Source organism: Ursus maritimus, unplaced genomic scaffold (genome assembly GCF_017311325.1).
Source record: "Ursus maritimus isolate PB19 unplaced genomic scaffold, ASM1731132v1 scaffold_2, whole genome shotgun sequence".
NCBI lineage: Eukaryota > Metazoa > Chordata > Mammalia > Carnivora > Ursidae > Ursus > Ursus maritimus.
In genome coordinates this window covers 4,895,182-4,914,927 of record NW_024424452.1, presented here as the reverse complement: position 1 = coordinate 4,914,927, position 19,746 = coordinate 4,895,182, and the positions used below count along the sequence as shown (strand labels likewise).

Here is a 19,746-nt window from a genome sequence, read left to right as displayed (position 1 = left end):
GAGAAGCAAACTCCCCGCTGAGCAAGGAGCCCGATGTGGGACTCGATCCCAGGACCCCGGAATCATGACCTGAGCTAAAGGCAGAGGCTTAATTGACTGAGCCATCCAGGTGCCCCATGTATTAAAAAATTAAAGAAAAAAGTTGTTATTGTGAACATTCCCCCATTCAAGAAAAACACAACTTATTCTAATATAACCACATGAAGACATTCCAAATTTATTTAGCACTGGATACTAAATAGAGAATTCCATATTTGCTCTTTGCAACTGGTTGAAAATTTCTGTTCTTGCAATTTACAAAACAGAGTAAAACAGTCGATGGGTCACAGAAAATTTTTTCCCAAAGGAGTAGACTTAGTTTAAAACAAAGAAGCGGCAGTGGGGGGGGGGGGGGGGGGGGGGAGATGGGGGCTGGACAAGAAAACAGTTCCCATTTTTAAACAATTCCGGGTTCTCACCTCACCATCCCTCGGTGACCCCAAACAGAGAGCCCACTAAGCAGGGCTCTCACTGCCCAACCAGGACAGCGTCCTTCGCACCGGCCATGATCACCGTGAGGGCCGCCCCAGAGGATCACAACACGTTCTCACTATGTCCTGGGAGGAAAGTGAGAGCAGAGTTCCGACCTGGCTTCGAGGGTTGTCTTTCAAGCTCTGCGTCCGGTCTTCTCCGTCAGCAGCCTACTTGGACCGGTGCTAAAAGACTTTTCAGTATGAGGAAGACAGCGCTGATAAAAGACAAGGTGAACTGAGACGACGCACGTAAAAGAAGACATTTATTATGCTAAACAACACGTTTTATTTTTCGTTTTCCCCAAACACTAAAACAGCACATGGCAAGTAAGCACACAAACGGAGAGAAGCAACCAGTCACCCCCAAAATGGTTAAGTCTTACTTTGGGACTCCTGAAAGACTCATGCTCTGAAGGGACCTTCACCGGAGTTCTCAACCACCAGAGGGGTTACCTCAGCAAAAATGTTAGTGTGAGAGATACGTCTGCTCCTGGAAACCGGAAACTTTCTACGGGGGCGATACGAGGTCTGTCTCCCCCTGACTGAGCTACCGCAGGTGGTCTCGAGGTCGTTTCTATTTCTGGTGACACAGCTAGGGCTCCTAGCTTGAGAAAGGATTATACTAAAAGGACACTGAATATTGCAACTTTCACCATAGGGCCTCCATTTAAACCACATTTCAAGGGGAAGGAATGGGATGTGAGAAAAGAAATCAAATTTGCTGCAGACCGAAATTATTCTACAGAATGCAGAAATGGTGGCAGGGCCGAGAGCAAGTAGGGAAGGGCTGACTTGAACAAACGGCCACTCCTACCCGATGATCAGTCTGAGGAGACAGTATCTGGGATGGGAGCCCTTTAGAATGAGCGTTGAAGACATATAAAGAATGTTGTTAAATCTTTACGCTGAACCTGACATTTACAGGGTCTATGAATGTTCTCCTTGAAATGGTATCCCAATACTGAATGTCTTTCAAGCACAAGTTAAAACATGTTCAAAAATCTCCTGTCACACAAACCAACTTCCCATGAGTTTAAATTCCACTTAAAGTTTGTCTGATCATACAAACTGAAGCAGGAACTTCTGTTCGCATCCAGACTCAGCATGAAAGAAATCATTCTAAGACAACTTTTAAAATTAATCTCACTATCTTTATTGTTCTGCTTGCTCCTTAACTATGGCGCAACGGCTTTGCTATTTCAAAAGCTGGTAGAGCCAGTAACCCCAGTATTATCTGCAGATCGTTTGAGGTGCTTTTTACACTTGAAAGCATTTTCTTGTATTCTACCATTTGCTCTGAAAACAGGGGCTCTGCGGGGCCAAGGAAAACACATTTTGTCTCATCATTCAGGAAAACTTCAGGGCGTGCGTGCAGCAGTGCAGACAGGACGAAATGCAGGCCACACAGTTCCAACTCAAAGCCCAGCCCCTCTAGAAGAGCACTTGGCGGTTGCTCCTCAGAAACCCCCGTTTCTGACCGTTTCTGAGGGCACGGCAGTCCTGACGCCCAAGGCTCTCCTGTGTGGCACCATCCTCTGCGGCTGTCGGTGGCCCTGGGCCCTCCTCCCAGCCAGTCCCTCACCAGAGCTTCCCCCACTCCGCAGGACACCCCAGCAAAATGCTCTTCTGTGGGCGCATGGAACACACGCACAGTCTTGCTCTGACCCACTGCGGAAGCTGAATTTCTTCGTAATGATTCTTTCCAACGTGGAAGCGCACTGTTGCTGCTGTGAAGCAAGAGGCTGGCCTCACTCAGAGTATTTTTCATTTCCATTGATAACTCCTCCTTTCGTGAATTTCCAGCCACATCGGCCGCAGGTGTGTGCGTCCAGGAGGAGGAAGGCGTATCTGTCGCGCAAGGCCTCTCCCGCTGTGCTCTTTCAAATCCATACAGAAGCCTGTCTGAGTCCTTGCTGGCCCCCTGCACCTTCCCGAGGCAGGTGCCCGGAGCCCCCACTCTGTCCCTCATGCTGTGTATCCTCCGACGTGGTGAGCCTGATGACACTCCTGTCAGTAAGTGGAAGGCCTTCAGTGGATCTCAATATGAACCTGGAAGAGATAATCAAATTAAAGTATTATTATGAAGACGGAGCCTTAAAAGAGCCACACATACCAAGTACTTCCTAACAAATGTGAAGATCTCTTTAACAGTCTCTGGTACAAGGATTCCTACATTTTGAAAGAAAACAGGATGACAGCCTACCAATTAGAGATCACAACAAAAAGAACATTAAAAAAAAAAAAACAGTACTTTACTAATGCAGTGTTTCCTAAAAATACTTAACACACACACACACACACACACACACACTCACTCACTCTTAGGCTTTGTCCTTTTCACAGCTATTTAGTTATTTCTGTGGGTTCAATAAAAATCTGTCCTCTCTTTAATCAGGACGCGTAACTGGATGACTCAGTTGTGCAAACCAAGGCCCTACCTGATGTGTCCTATTTGAGAATGATTCTCAGTGACTCAAGCATGACAAGCCACTTTTAAGGAATCAAGGTCAACATTATCTACAGATCTAATGGCCACAACGCCCTCCAGGAAAAACCAGCGTGGAGGGGTCCTGGCCTACAACATCTCAGCCTCAAGGTGGTAAGGAAGATCACTGGCTGGCAGGTCAGGAACCTCAGCAAACTTTGGAGCCTTGATAAGAGAAGAATTCACCCGAATTTATAGGTACTACAAGTGAAAACATGGTGGAGAAAGTTTCCTGGGCTTACCTCCCTACTCTCCGACTAGCTCAGTCCGAGATTCTGTGTGAAAACTTCGGGACAGAAGTTGATATGTGACCTCAGCGGTTGTTCAAGAGCAAACTCAAGGTGGCCCATATGGTTAACACTCTTGCTGCACCTGCAACCCTAATGGGACCAGCCTTTTTCTGTGACCAAGATTCATCTCTCCTTGACATCACTATGCCCCCCAATGGCGAAGATGTGTCAGGAAAGGCTGTGAAAGGGCCTTCAGATGGGCAAACAACAAGCTGACGTGGCGTGCTGTCCAGTGCATCCTTGGGTTACCTAAGTTTACGGGGCCCTGCACCTGTCTGAGCTGCTTTATGACTCTGAGTTGTAAAAAATGTGACAGGAAGGCAAAAGATTTCTTATCCAAAGAAATTAAAAATTTTGTTCAGAGGAATGCAATTGATTATTATCCTGTGGATATGGACCAGTTTTTACATCCATTTGTACTTCACTTTGGCGTTCCTGATTACATATGTGTGTATGTTTTGTCTAAATTCTCCTTTAAACTGATTATAACATCTCACTAGTTTCCTCATTAATTGATGAGTTAAAAAAAAATGTTAACCCATGTTCCTTTAAAAAAAAAACCATAAGCCCAGAGCATTAATACATGAAAAATAAAGAAATACATAAACTGTATTTAGCAATTTTTCTAAGAGGCCAGCCTAAGGAAGAGCACTCTAACGAGAACACACTACTCTGCTGGGAGAAAGGAGGGATGGAAATGTGGGACGTGAGGCAGAAGCCTGAGAGAGGACAGCTGGTCTCCCAGAGGAAGACAAAGACGACGCCCAAGAGCGCAGAGTCAGGGAGCAACAAGCATGCAATTCAGAGCCAGAGAAATACGCACAAGGAGAACCAGCTGTAGCTGAGAGGCATGGCTATGGGGACAGAGAAATGGGGGGCAGGAAGCTGCAGTTTCTCTAACCAGGGGAACTAGCTAGGTAAGTGTGTGTGTTACATTTTTTAAAAATGTAAAGAGAATACACTGGGAAGAAAATAAACAATTATCAGAGGCTGAAGCAGAAGCAAAAAGAGCAAAGGGAGGGGCGCAAAGCCAACCAGGGCTCACGAGAGGCGCTGGTCGTGGAGTAAGGAGCGTGGCCTCCATCAGCAGGCGATGCAGAGCCACTGAGGGACGTTTGGCCGGGAGACATTGGCCAGATCTGCATTTCCGATTAATTCCTTGGCTGCGGTGTGGTGGCTAGACTGGAAAGGAATCACAGCAGACAATGAGGAGGCTATTCCAATAGCGCAGGGAAGGGGTGGAGGCTGTGGGTGAAGAGGAGAGAGAAAATATTTTTCCACTTGGTGGCTGACGGATGTAGAAAGGGAGAGGACCACAGGTTTCTCTGGCTTTCACTTCTGGGTAATGAAGGCATCACGAACGGGGAATAGAGAGGAGCAACAGGTCTGGAGGGACGTCAAACAGCTCAGATGGGGACACACAGAGTTTGGGAGAACTGGGCAAACATCTGGATTATTAATAAAGTTGTTAGCTCAAGAGTGATGTCAGAGCTGGGGACTAGATTCTGAAGTCGCCACCTTTGGGGAGGTGGATAAAAAAGAGAAGATGGTAAGGTACAGAAGGCCAGGATCTCCAAGATCTAGCGAGGACCCCACAGCCACCAAGGAGGAAGATTCAAAGCACCTCGAGAAACTCCGTGTCACAGACGCTAAGAGCATCCTGTGCTTCAAAAAACAGGGCAGTCAGATGTGTTTCCTGCACAACCTACTCAGCTCCAAATCAACTCTAAACTTCATACGATCTTCTAGTCCAGCAGTCGCTCAACAGGGTGACCCCACCTCAAGGAGTAGGGGGAAAATACCAGATCTCTGCCTAGTTCGTTTTATCCCATTCCCTTTGTAACTTTTTCTTTTTTTTTTTTAAAGATTTTATTTATTTATTTGACAGAGAGAGACAGCCAACGAGAGAGGGAACACAAGCAGGGGGAGTGGGAGAGGAAGAAGCAGGCTCACAGCGGAGGAACCTGATGTGGGGCTCGATCCCACAACGCCGGGATCACACCCTGAGCCGAAGGCAGACGCCTAACGACTGCGCCACCCAGGCGCCCCCCTTTTTAACTTTTTCTAAGTTTTACAATATATACCATATTTTGGTGGAGCAAAATATATAGTTTATAAATACATACATCTCTGTATATCCGTAGGACACTCTCAAAACTTCCTACCGACAGAAATACGATAAAATATGAAATATGATAAAAACTACAGAACTGATAAAAATGTATTTGAACAGTATAAAGCAGTACACAAATGTAAGATGCAATTTTTTAAAAACCGAGCTATAACTAACACTACATTAGTTTCGGGTGTACAACATGATGGGTCAATATCTGTATATACTGCCAAATGATCACCACGAGTCGACATCCATCACCACACATTACATTTTTTTTTCTCGTGATGAGAACTTTTAAGAGGTGCAATCTTGTAAGCGTGAATTCCGGCTATAATTCAAGACAGTTGACCCTTGAAAACCCAGGTTTGAATTGCACGGGTCCACTTATATGCAGGTCTTTTTCAACAAATACAGTACAGTCCGGTAAAATATTTTCTCTTCCTTATAACACTCTTTTCTCTAGATTACTTTTTCTAAGTATACAGCATATGACACAAAATATATGTTAATTGATGGGGCGCCTGGGTGGTTCAGTCATTAAGCGTCTGCCTTTGGCTCAGGGCGTGATCCTGGGGTTCTGGGATCCAGCCCCACATCGGGCTCCTCTGCTGGGAGCCTGCTTCTTCCTCTCCACTCCCCCTGCTTGTGCTCCCTCTCTCGCTGGCTGTCTCTATCAAATAAATAAATAAAACCTTTAAAAAAATATACATATATATGTTAATTGACTGTTATTGGTAAGTTAGGTTTTTGGGGAGTCAAAATTTATACATGGATTTTCAACTGCACAGCGGTCCTAACTCCTACCATCGTTCAAGGGTCAAATGTACTTTCAAAGTTTACTCCGTCAAAATCTAGTCAACTTCTCTGGACAGTTCTTTCAAGTTAACTTTCCAAAGCACATTCTTTCAAACCTTCCATTTATTTTACTGATTCGAAATGTACTAAGAATGAACATTTTCCTGAAATGGAAGCATTCTCAAGTATATATATACATATATATGCATATGTGTATGTGTAGGTATATATTTTTTAGATTTTATTTATATGAGTGAGTGAGCCTGCGCGAGCATGCCCTCAAATATATTTTTAATACATATTAAAATAGATATTAAAAAAAATTCTTAAGGGCACCTAGATGGCTCAGGTCATGATCCCAGGCAGCATCTGGGGATTGAGCCCCACGGGCAGGCTTCCCTACTCAGCAGGGAGTCTGCTTTTCCTCTCCCTCTGCCCCTCGCCCTGCTCATGCTCTCTCTCTCACAAATTTTTAAGAATCTTTAAAAAAATAATAAAATAAAAAATTCTGAAGAAAAACATCACTTAATAGGTGCCAACTCTCAGGAAAATTAGTTTGTTTCTTTGCTTCTTTCTTTCTTTTTTAAAGATTTTATTTATTTATTTGACAGAGAGAGACAGGCAGCGAGAGAGGGAACACAAGCAGGGGGAGTGGGAGAGGAAGAAGCAGGCTCATAGCGGAGGAGCCTGATGTGGGGCTCGATCCCATAACGCTGGGATCACGCCCTGAGCCGAAGGCAGACGCTCAACCGCTGTGCCACCCAGGCGCCCCAAGAAAAGTAGTTTCTAACTACTTTAAGTATGTCCTCATACAAGGCCTTAGTGCTGTTCAGAAAGATGAAGTATTTCCAGAATTGTGTTAAAACACTTTAGCTAAGTTACCGCTGATTATGTATTTAGTAATGTTAGATTTCGTTGTTTACTGAAGATCTAGTTCTTAAGCAAATTCAGTAGTAAATTATGTATCTAATCTCTTGACAAAAATACTTCAGGTCAGTGAAAACATTGTGGCTCTGATCCCTCAACTAGCCAATCAAAACTTCTGATACTAGACACACACATTACTCACATTTTGAGAGCCAGAAATAATTTTCAAATAATTTCTAAACAAGTGAAATATTTTTTATTGAGGTATAGTTGACACACTATAGATTAGTTTCAAATGTACAACAAAGTGCCTCGGCCACCCTGTACATGATGCTCTCCTCACAAGCGTAGCTACCACCTGTCACCATACAACACTACCATAATATATGCTGTACCTTCCTCGCCCCTGACTTATTCATTCCGCAACTGAACGCCTGCCTGTACCTTCCACTCCCCTTCAGCCATTTTTCCCATCCTCCCACCACCCCCGTCTGGCACCCATCAGTCTGTTCTCTGTATTTACTGGTCTGTTTCTTTTTTGGTTTGTTCGTTTGTTCTGTTTTTTAGATTCCACATATAAGTGAAATCATGTGGTGTCTTTGTGAAATATTTTAATAACTTATTCTCACTCTACTACATACATAGGTACATTACATTGTACCCAATTATATAATTAACTGTCCTTAGCCCTAGAAATCTCATCTCGACCCCCACCCCCCGGGGGTTAAGCCTACAAAATAATAAGCAGCATAAGCTCTGGCAAACAAACTTATCCACCAACACGAGACCATCAGAGTAAAGGAAGGAGTCTATTTTGAAGTTCAAGACACTAAGATTCAGAAAAAATAAAGTGCAGTGCTGGGAGTAAGTTCCTGAATGTACTTCCTCACCCCATACCACCCCCCCCCCAAAGGTAAGAAAGATTGAAAATGGAACACCAAAACCAGAGGGGTGATGTGCAAGGGAAACAAGATTATCTGGGTGTGTCCATGATCTCCGGTGCAGACAGGAGAAATCATCCTCCACAAAAATCCCAGCCTGCTGGAGGCAGCTGACCTGCTGCATGACAATAGGCCTGACCCAATTAGGCAGCTGCGACCTCTTGGACTGCTGTCACCTTACCTTCTCCAACCTGAGCTATTAATGGCCTCAGGGACCCGACAGTCTGGATACACTGCTCTGTAAACTAAAAATAACCTGGCCTCTATGCTTCTGAAAGCCAGCTGGCAAGGCTATTCCCAAAGGGGGCTGGGAAGAAGACATAGCTCAAAGAGGAGGGTTGGGAAAACAATGCACTTAGAGTGGGGTCCTGCCTCACAATGGGTTGCAAACAGGCTCCAGGCCCATGTGGACCTCGCCTGGCTTCCAGAGCTTCCAGATGTGATCGTCAGTATACATCACTGTGCTCATGATGAAAACAATCAGACTGAGGAGGTGACCAAAATACATTCCTCACATTGCTGCCCAGCATAGGGCACCTGGCTGGCGCAGTCCATAGAGCATGTATGTAACTCCTGATCTCGGGATCGTGAGTTCAAGCCCCATGCTGGGTGTTGAGATTACTTAAGGAAATACAAAACAAAATTTAAAAAAATAATAAGACTTAAAAAAAAGGGGGTGCTACCCAGCTCAGAGGATGAGAAACAGGAACAACTCAGTCACCTCCACATTCAGCTGAATCATAACCACAGGAAACACTAAGAGTGCTGAGTTCCTATGACCAATCATTCAGCACATCCGAATCAAACCTGCCCTTAAAAAGCCAGTTGTGCAACTCCTGCTAGCCACCACCCTGTTTCCTCCTTCTCTCACCTGCCTGCTAAAGGTGCGCTCAGACGTGGGCTGTCTTCAGGCCATCCTCTGTCCTCAGCGTGCTGTGGGAACTCACTGTGTGAACACCTGGCATCTTCTCTGACCAGCGTTCCATAAACAGCAGCTACCATCATCATCATCAAGAGCGTTTTAGGGAACGAACCACAAAATGGGGCTGGGGGTTCTGTGAAGCAGAAGACGCAGGAGTGACCACTGGATGGCAACATGGCAGTGGCCTCAACAGACCGCGTGTTTCCGTGGAGGAGAAGCCGAGGCCCAGGCTGCAGTGGCCGACAGTGAATGCAGAGCATTTTAACTTTTAAAATTATTTACAAATGCGAATAAGTTTTCCTTCAGGACTCTACTCCTACGATTTTCTGCTACAGATTCAATCAGGAAGTGTTCACTGAGCTCCTACCCTGGGCCAGGCACTGGTGTTAGGACAAACAGGGCTCTTCCTGAAGCCTACTTTCTAGTTAACATACACTCATAGACAAAAATGTCATTCACATGGTTTCACGGCAGTGCAATTTGGATACATATCACAGGAGATTCATAAACACACACACATACCTTTTCTTAAACCAGGATAAAATAGGGTGGAATTCCTCGTAGCCTAAGAGTTGGGAAGCCCCCCCCCCTTTTTTTTAAGATTTTATTTATTTATTTGCCAGAGAGAGAGAGAGAGAGAGACAGCATGCGCACAAGCAGGGGGAGCGGCCGAGTTAGAGGAGAAGCAGACTCCCAGCCGAGCAGGGAGCTGGATTCGGGACTCAATCCCAGGACGCCAGGATCACAACCAGACCCGAAGGCAGACGCTTAACTGACTGAACCACCCAGCCACCCCTGGGAAGGCCTTCTAACTAGGGCAAACCTAAAGTCAAAAAAGATTGTTAAATTTGACTACATAAAAATAAACATCAGGGGTGCCTGGCTGCCTCAGTCAGTAGAACATGCCACTCTTGATTTCAGGGTTGAGAGTTCAAGCCCCATGTTGGGTGCAGAGATTACTTAAAAGAAAGAAACAAACAAGATTTTTTTAAAAATTAAGGAAGTTCAGTATGTCAAATATAGACCATAAGCAAAGTCAAAACATAATAACTAAAAAAATAAAAATAAACCACTTTTCAACTGTTACCTAACAGATATAAGGTTCTAAGAAATTAAGACCATCAACAATCAACAGAAAAATGGGTAAAGAATATGGGTAGTTCACACACAAAAAAAGAAATGTGAACCAGTCTTTCTCTGACATACCACGTAAGTACGTAAGGAAGGCGTGTTGGCTCAAACAACAATATACACCCACAAGCCAACCACTTCCAGCATCTCCCCTGCTGGGGCCCTGATCAGGAGTCACCACGGTGTCCCTCCCTCCCCACTCCCCAGAGTCTGCCTGCTTCCACCCTCAACTCCGAAGTGCAGTAACAGTGATCCTTCCGAAATGGTTAAACACAAGATTACCATATGACTTAGCAATTCCACTCCTATATCCAAGAGAAATGAAATCATGTCCATACAAACCTTATACGTGAATGCTCCTAGCAGCATTACTCACTCGTAATAGCCAAAAGTGAGAACAGCCTGAATGCCCAACTGATGGATATAAAAGACAAGAAGAGGCTGTGGAAGTGTCATAGACTGGAGGACACGGGGCAACTAAATGCAGGAAAAGGACACAGTGGGAAAACCTGGTGAAACCCCAATGTATCGGACCATTGTTCATCTCTGAGTTTTTAACTGTGCTGTGGCAGAGTTAGCCTCTGGCCGTAGAAGGTGGGTAAAGGGCCTATGGGAGCTCTCTGCACTATTTTTGCAACCTTTCTCTAAGTCAAATCATTTCAGAGTAAAAAGTAAAAAAAAACCAAAAAAGTGATCCATCCTGGTTTGAATTTTGTTAAAAATACTTCAGTGTGGGGTGAGGAGATGAAGATGGCATAGGCTTGAGGAAAGAGATCAAACAAGATTAGCAAAGAGTTGATCCTTACTGAAAAGGGGTGATGGAAATATAGATATGTGTGTATATATACACATACATATATATATGGTTCATTATACTACTCTATTTTTGTGTATATTTGAATATTCCAATAAAGCTTTAAAAAAATAATCCTTCAAAAAAGTAAATCACATTAAGTCCCATCTCAGTGAAATATCTCCCACTTCACTCAGACTACAAGCCAAAGTCTTCACAAAGGTAGGAGCCACCGTCCCATGTTCCCCCGTCCCCCAGTTTGTTACTGTGATCATATAAGAACAGAATTAAGAACACTCTAGGGGCGCCTGGGTGGCACAGCGGTTAAGCGTCTGCCTTCGGCTCAGGGCGTGATCCCGGCAATCTGGGATGGAGCCCCACATCAGGCTCCTCCGCTATGAACCTGCTTCTTCCTCTCCCACTCCCCCTGCTTGTGTTCCCTCTCTTGCTGGCTGTCTCTATCTCTGTCGAATAAATAAATAAAATCTTAAAAAAAAAAAAAAAAAGAACACTCAGAAGGGTGCCTGGCTGGCTTAGTGGGAAGAGCATGTAACTTTTTTTTTTAATCAAGGATTTATTCAAGAGAGAGAGAGAGAGAGAGAGAGAACACACGTGCACGCCAGTGAATGGGGGAGGGGAGAAAGAGAATCTCAAGCAAATGCTGCCCTTTTCCATGTGAAAGCAATTCATTTTTATCGGCCCTAACAAACTAACAGAAGGTGCTATGGTCTGAATGTCCCCCCAAATTCATATGCGGAAACTCTAACCTGAAGATGGTGGTATTAAGGAGGTGAAGCCTCTGGGAAGTGTGTAGGTCATGAGAGTAGAGCCTTCACGAATGGGATTAGTGTTCTTACAAAGCGGCCCCACAGAGACCCCACCCCCTTCGACTATGAGAGGACAAGCAAGAAGGCACCTGCTAGGAATCTGGACTCTCACGAGGGCTTGACTATGTGGGTGCCTTGATCTAGGACTTTCCAGCCTCCAGAACTGTGGGAAATAAATGTCTGTCGTTCATAAGCTGCTCTGTCTGTGGAAGTAAAGAACCATGAGTCCTTCTCCACAGATCATTTGAGAAGTAATGCCTAGGCTCTCTCCTGAGTTAGGGCTACTCCCCCCAGGTACAGACAAACACATTTTTTTTTTTAAAGATTTTATTTATTTATGTGACAGAGAGACAGCCAGCGAGAGAGGGAACACAAGCAGGGGAGTGGGAGAGGAAGAAGCAGGCTCCCAGCAGAGGAGCCCGATGTGGGACTCGATCCCGGAACGCCAGGATCATGCCCTGAGCCGAAGGCAGACGCTTAACGACTGCGCCACCCAGGCGCCCCAACGCATTTTTTTTTTAAGATTTTATTTATTTGAGAGAGCACAAGAGTGTGATAGCACAAACAAGGGGGAGTGGCCAGCAGAGGCAGAGGGAGAAGCAGGCTCCTCGCTGAGCAGGGAGCCCTATGCCGGCTCGATCCCAGGACCCTGGGATCACGCCCTGAGCCGAAGGCAGACGCTTAATCACTGAGCCACCCAGACGACCTCCAACAAACACATTTATGAAAAAACAGTTTTTAACCTTACTTTTCTTTACTTTTTTTCCCCAAGACTTTATTTATGTATTTGACTGAGAGAGCGCACACACACAAGCAGAGGGAGCAGCAGGCAGAGGGAAAGCAGATTCCCCACAGAGCAGAGAGCCCCATGCAGGGCTTGATCCGAGGACACGGGATCATGACCTGAGCCAAAGGCAGACGCCTGACCGACTGAGGCACCCAGACACCTCACTTTTCTTCACTTTATATGTGGTTGGTATCTTTTAACATTAGTACACATTGATCTAACACATTTTAGTATCTGCTTGACCCATTACAGGACTTTGTGTAAGACTTAAAAAAAAAAAAAAACCTAACTCAAGGATACAATTCTTTCAAATTTTATGCAGGATGAAAATTTTTTAAACTTCAACCTATTTACATAGGTTGAAAATTTTTCAAAAGTTCACTTGAATGGAAAGATTCCCCAGTGTTTTTATGTTTCCTGCACGTTTGGTACTTATCACCTCAAAGTATGCAATTTAACTCATCTCAGAAGCCAGAACAAACTCTTCACTAGGCTGATGCTTTTGACTTGACTCATCAGGATTTCACAAAGCTTATAAGCTTTTATTTTTTTTATTTTTTAAAGATTTTATTTATTTATTTGACAGAGATAGAGACAGCCAGCGAGAGAGGGAACACAAGCAGGGGGAGTGGAGAGGAAGAAGCAGGCTCCTAGTGGAGGAGCCTGATGTGGGGCTTGATCACAGAATGCCGGGATCACGCCCTGAGCTGAAGGCAGACGCCTAACGACTGAGCCACCCAGGCACCCCGCTTATAAGCTTTTACAACATTTTCTTAATAATCTCTAATTTCCCCCCAATCGAGCAACAGAATAAAACTCATTTCAAGCTGCACTTGACCCTGCAACTAAGATCTTGGGATCTTTACTACTTTATGAATTGTTCAGACATAAGATCATGCAATCTGAGTCAAAGCCAAAGTCCTTTCAATGTTCCTAAACCTCTCAGTCTGAATCTTCTGCCACCTTCTTCATGTTGTTCTGGAACACACCAGGCTTGCACCAGCTGTAGGGTCTTCTCTGCACAAAACAAGATACTCTTCTAACCCAGACATCTCCCCAGCCCCAAGGTTAAAGCCCTCACCGCTGACTTCAGGTTTTGTTCACACGCCACCTAATCAATGAAGCCCACCTGCTCTATTTAGAACGGCAGCCAGCTCTCCCACCCCACCTACACTCCTGAACTCTTCTACCTGATTGGAATGAACGAATAGAGATTTTCAGGTGACAGGCGAACATGGAAAGACAGGGAGTTGTGGACTTAGAGAGTCTATCAGAAAGCAGACTATGATAGAGCAGTCAGAAGCAGAGGGGAGGGGCCTCACAGAGGGAGGAGCCAAAGGAAGCTTCCTGGGCCTGGTCACCACCGGGCAGCGTTGCCCATGCCACGGAAGACAAGGACATCGCTCAGTGTGACAACTATCATCCACTTTCACCATGTCTTTTCTCTAATTTTTTGAGGTGTTCTTCTTTTTTGGGGGGGGGCAAAGGGAGAGAGGACCTTAAGTAGGCTACATACCCAGCATGGGGGGGGGGCTTAATCTTACAACCCTGAGATCATGACCTGAACTAAAATCAAGAGTGAGACACTTAACCGACTGAGCCACCCAGGCACCCTGAGGCCTTCTCTTTTAATTGTTATAAATCTAGGTGACCTGGGCCTAAGATTTTTGATTCTTCCCACAGGTGGCATAACTGAAAAGTTGGAGGCATAACCGGTTACATAGGTTCTCAGTACAATCCACCATCTTGCTTTTACTATTTTTTTTTTAAGATTTTATTTATTTGCCAGAGAGAGAGAGTACAAGGATGGGAAGTGGCAGGCAGAGGGAGAAGAAGGCTTACTGCTGAGCAAGGAGCCCCATGCTGGACTCAATCCCAGGCCCCTGGGATCATGACCTGAGCCGAGGGCAGACACTTAACCCACTGAGCCACCCAGACGTCCCACTAATTTTAATTTAGTATTTCATATAAATTCTCATTTTTCTACTCCTTGTATTTGATTCTGTATAAGTAGGATGCTAATGACTCTAGCAGATTAAGGCTTGCTTGCAAACAATATTTTTTTTCCGAAAATTTTTGAATTTGTTTTTTTCTTAAGCTCACAATCTTTTAAAATGATAAAGCTCCTAGGTTTATAAAGCCCTTTTCCATTGGACAGCTACATGCAAGAGAATGAAACTTGACCACTATCTCACACCATACACAAAAATAAACTCCAAATGGATGAAAGACCTCGATGTGAGACAGGAATCCATCAAAATTCTAGAGGAGAACATAGGCAACAACCTCTACGACATCGGCCAAAGCAACCTTTTTCATGACACATCCCCAAAGGCAAGAGAAACAAAAGATAAAATGAATTTATGGGACTTCATCAAGATTAAAAGTTTCTGCACATCCAAGGAAACAGTCAGAAAAACTAAGAGGCAGCCCACGGAATGGGAGAATATATTTGCAAATGACACTACAGATAAAGGACTGGTATCCAAGATCTACAAAGAACTTCTCAAACTCAATACACGAGAAACAAATAAACAAATCAAAAAATGGGCAGAAGAAATGAACAGACACTTTTCCAATGAAGACATACAAATGGCTAACAGACACATGAAAAAATGTTCAAAATCATTAGCCATCAAGGAAATTCAAATCAAAACCACACTGAGATACCACCTTACGCCAGTTAGAATGGCAAAAATAGACAAGGCAAGAAACAACAATTGTTGGAGAGGATGTGGAGAAAGGGGATCCCTCCTACATTGTTGGTGGGAATGCAGGTTGGTACTGCCAGGCTGGAAAACAGTGTGGAGGTCCCTTAAAAAGTTAAAAATTGAGCTACCCTATGATCCAGCCATTGCACTACTGGGTATTTACCCCAAAGATACAGACGTAGTGAAGAGAAGGGCCATATGCACCCCAATGTTCATAGCAGCAATGTCCACAATAGCTAAATCGTGGAAGGAGCCGAGATGCCCTTCAACAGATGACTGGATTAAGAAGTTGTGGTCCATATATACAATGGAATATTACTCAGCTATCAGAAAGAACGAGTTCTCAACATTTGCTACAACATGGACGGCACTGGAGGAGATAATGCTAAGTGAAATAAGTCAAGCAGAGAAAGACAACTATCATATGATTTCTCTCATCTATGGAACATAAGAACTAGAATGATCAGTAGGGGAAGAAAGGGATAAAGAAAGGGGGGTAATCAGAAGGGGGAATGAAACATGAGAGACTATGGACTATGAGAAACAAACTGAGGACTTCAGAGGGGAGGAGGGTGGGGGAATGGGATAAGCTGGGGATGGGTAGTAAGGAGGGCACGTATTGCATGGTGCACTGGGTGTTATACACAACTAATGAATCATCGAGCCTTACATCGGAAACCGGGGATGTACTGTATGGTGACTAACATAATATAATAAAAAATCATTAAAAAAAAAAAAAAAAAAAGGCTCAGGGCGTGATCCCGGCGTTCCGGAATTGAGCCCCACATCAGGCTCCTCCACTATGAGCCTGCTTCTTCCTCTCCCACTCCCCCTGCTTGTGTTCCCTCTCTCGCTGGCTGTCTCTATCTCTGTCAAATAAATAAATAAAATCTTAAAAAAAAAAAAAATAAAGCCCTTTTCCACCTATTTTCTTATTTAATCATCTTGCATATTAAAGAGGTATCAACTGCCTGAAAAGGTCTACAAACAAATGACGCAGGGGTCCTATGTAAACATGTGGGACACAGCATCCTTTATTCCAGCAGCCACCACGAAGAGACTGGGGACACAGTGGGGTGAGTAAAAAGGCAGCGACCGCAGCTGTCCTCTTGCTCAGATTCTATTTCCCACGGCACTTCCGTTTACAAGAGGCCAGAGTAATTAAACCCTTAAATCTGGTTAATTTAATTAGTGATTTTCCACAAATGAACAGAAACTCTAACCCTGCAGGGGCATTTCAAGTAGCAGCTTAACTATCACAGTGAAGAAGAGAGATACCCTGCTCCCACCCTCTCCCCGCCTCAGCAGAGGAAATGACTGCCGCCGCACACTGGATCAAGCCCGAAATCCAACCTAGAGATCCTCACACAGTTCTTAGCCTGCCCGCCCCCAACGTACCTGGTGACCACTTTGTGCCTCCCCCGCCCCCACCTCACCCGACCTGACTGAACAAGCCCACACACTACTCCTACAGCTCAGCTCTGGGCTTCTCTACAGCTGTGCTGCACCTGGACTGTTACCCCACGTCAAGTACACCAAGTCACTCATCACAGGCTTTTGGGATTGGTGCGCACTGAGCCCTTCTGACTGCCCAAACCACTCCAAATAAAGCTAATTTCCCTCCTCCCAAATGCATCTACCCTCAGTCATTACGATGCAAATTCCTGTTATGAAATTTGTACTTGAATAACAGTTCCTGAGATACTCAAACAACTACAAACAACTGTGAGATGTGGAAACCCTAAGCATCACATTAGAAATGGAGTCCTTTATTCCTTATTGCCTGTGGAACAAGCCAGCCTTCGGTACTCTTGCAATGAAGAGAGCAGAAGTGCAAGATCATACGGATATGGTGATCATGCAAGTCCTCTCTGAAATCAGAACTGAAGTGTGAGACTGTACCAAAGGACTGAACCAAAGGAAGAACAGCTTATGCAAATGCCCAGGGGCAGATATGCAGAGAGTAGTAAGGAAACTGTGAGAAAGAACAATAACCAAGAAGCAACCCAAGTGAGATGTTAAGAGAGGTAAACAAAAGCCAGATCTGCAGAATAAAAATATGTGAAGTGTATTCTGTCTGCAATGAGAAGCAGTTTTATTCTGTTGTTTTGTGGGAAATGACACCTATGTTTAAAAAAAAAAAAAAAAAAAGACCTCTACTGCCTGGTGGAAACAGATGGTCCAGGTGAGCGATAACGGTAGTTTGGACCAGAGGGTAGTCATACATAGTTAAATGGACGTATGACAACGGTAATTTTTTTTTTCAAAACACGGTAATTTTTAACATTATGTACCAGGTTTTCTCTTACAGTAGTTCTTTTTTTTAAAGATTTTATTTATTTATTTGACAGAGAGACAGTGAGAGAGGGAACACAAGCAGGGGGAGTGGGAGACAGAGAAGCAGGCTTCCCGCTGAGCAGGGAGCCCAACGTGGGGCTCGATCCCAGAGCCCTGGGATCATGACCTGAGCCGAAGGCAGATGCTTAACGACTGAGCCACCCAGGCGCCCCACTCTTACAGTAGTTCTTGTAATTCTACATGTGACTGGCAAAGCATTAATGCAATTCTAGACAAAAAGTTCCAAAGTAGGATGGCGGGGGGAGTCAAATACAGCCTACAGACTTGCTTTGGCTACAGTTTACTTTCTTAAAACTTGAGTTAATTTGGTATCTAAAAATCAGTATTTCCAATTTCTCTTGAAAAATCACTAGATCTGGCAAACAACCATTGGCTAGTGGCAACTGGCTAGAGCACAGGTTTTCTGGCTTCCCCCAACCCCCATACCCATCACCTCTGACTCGTTCATACCACCTACTGGAAAGATATTTCAGTTTTCCACTCTTCCAGTCTGGTACCTTAACTTAGGGATGCCAGAAGCCCTTGTTCACATTAGAAGTATCCCAATTTTGATCTTAAAATAGAAAGGCAGATTCCTCTCATCTCACCTTAACACAATTTTGATCAAGAATTGGTTTTACGTAGCCTGCCATCACCAGTGACAGGCACCAAAAAACCTAAGGGTCGAGGCGCAGAGACAATTCCATCCTGATACAACCAAACCAGAGAGGACAAAAAGGACAACACCTGCATGGTCTCAACAGGCCTGGTCTTAGCACTCAGGCTTCCTCATTTTGCACACCAGGGAGCAACACAAGTACTGTCAACCCGTTAGCTCGGGGAGGGCAGGAACCTGTCCCTCCTGCGTCAAAGCCTGTGCCAAGCACTCCAAGATGTGTAAATAGAATCCAACGGGAGCTCAGCATTTGGCCATCTATGATACACTTACAAAGGGAAATTCTCCATCTGACAACTTTTCATCTCACTAAAAAAAAAAAAGGCATCTATAATTCAAGGGATGAAGGAATGTCATTTACAGCAAAGGTGATCTCCAAGGTGCTGGTTGTATCTACTTTCTCACATCTGAATAGTTTCGGGGCTCTGAAACCTTTTGCATCTCTGCCTCTTCCATTTCATTTTCCCTCATCTTCAGCCTCACCCCACTTCCACTCCAAGATAAATAAAATACATCCATCAAAACACTAACCCATTTTAAGTTTCAGAAATAATTTGTTGAAAAGCTTTGTAAAGTTTGGGAACTAGCAAAGTCAACCACAAACCCATCTCGCAAACCCAACCATGTAATAATTTTCTGGGCAAAATTTCCTCTTCAGGGCTTTCCCACCGGTGCCAGCATCCACCATCCCCGCGGACCCCACGCCCCAGCTGTAGGCTCTCTGCCGGGGCAAGCCGCTCCACCCCGCCCCCAGCCTCGTTTGCAGAACGGGGACAACAATAACCTCAGCGGGTTTTCCTCCCGTGGGGTTGCAGAAGAAATGCACGCTGCCTGGCATACACTCAGCATCCAGCTTGGCAGCTCCTGTCAGCATCCTCGCCGTCCCGGGCGGGATGGGCCGGACCGCACTGGGCGGACCGGCACTCGGGGAAGGTCGGGGGAGAGGGACCGGGGAAAGGGGCAGGGCGGGCGCGGCTCACTCACCTGCAGGCGTACGTTGAGCATCATGGAAGCCACGATGTAGAGGTAGGGGAAGTTGATGCGCAGCCGCCAGGCCAGGTCGAAAAAGATGAGCAGCGTGCGGGTCAGCCCCTTGCAGAAGACCCCATAAGAGCGGGCGGCGGCCGAGCGCGAGAGGCGGACAGCCAGGCCCGACAGAGCCGCCGCCATATAGACCGGCGCCCGCCGCGCACCGACCCGCCGCGGACCCCGGCTGCCCGGCGCCCCGAAGCCCGCCCGCCCTCTCGGCGCCGCGTCGCCCCCGGGCCTCCGCCCCGGCCGCTGGGCCGCGCTCGGCGCGCTGAGGGAGCGAGGGAGGCGGCGGCGAGGTCGGGGGCGGGCGGGCGGCGGGGAGGAGAGTCCGCGCGTCACACTCGGGAAAGCGCCTCCGCGAGCCGCCGCCTGTTCCAAGCCCGGCCGTGCGGCTTGACGTCACAATGCCCGCGCCGCGCCTGCGTACCTCTGTCCCGCCACCTACCCCGCCCCTTGTCACCTTCCGCAGGTGAGATGCGCATGCGTGGGCGAGGCGGGGCGGGATGCTCCCGCAGAGCGGGATG

The 19,746-nt window shown here is 45.7% G+C and overlaps 1 protein-coding gene across 2 annotated transcripts; it reads right to left on the bottom strand.

Annotated features, from left to right (window-relative positions):
• Positions 1–758: 758 nt before the first annotated feature.
• Positions 759–19,312, bottom strand: FAM220A (family with sequence similarity 220 member A). 2 transcript variants are annotated; one of them, XM_008698331.2, is made up of 2 exons: positions 19,175–19,312; positions 759–2,561 (listed from the first exon to the last, which is right to left on the bottom strand). In XM_008698331.2, exon 2 carries the CDS (start codon positions 2,479–2,481, stop codon positions 1,684–1,686), a length of 798 nt encoding a protein of 265 aa, XP_008696553.1. In that variant the 5' UTR covers positions 2,482–2,561; positions 19,175–19,312; the 3' UTR covers positions 759–1,683. The 2 variants fall into 2 exon arrangements, with proteins under 2 accessions (XP_008696553.1, XP_040490702.1); XM_040634768.1 differs by lacking the exon at positions 19,175–19,312 and adding an exon at positions 8,878–9,015.
• Between the last annotated feature and the right edge of the window lie 434 nt (positions 19,313–19,746).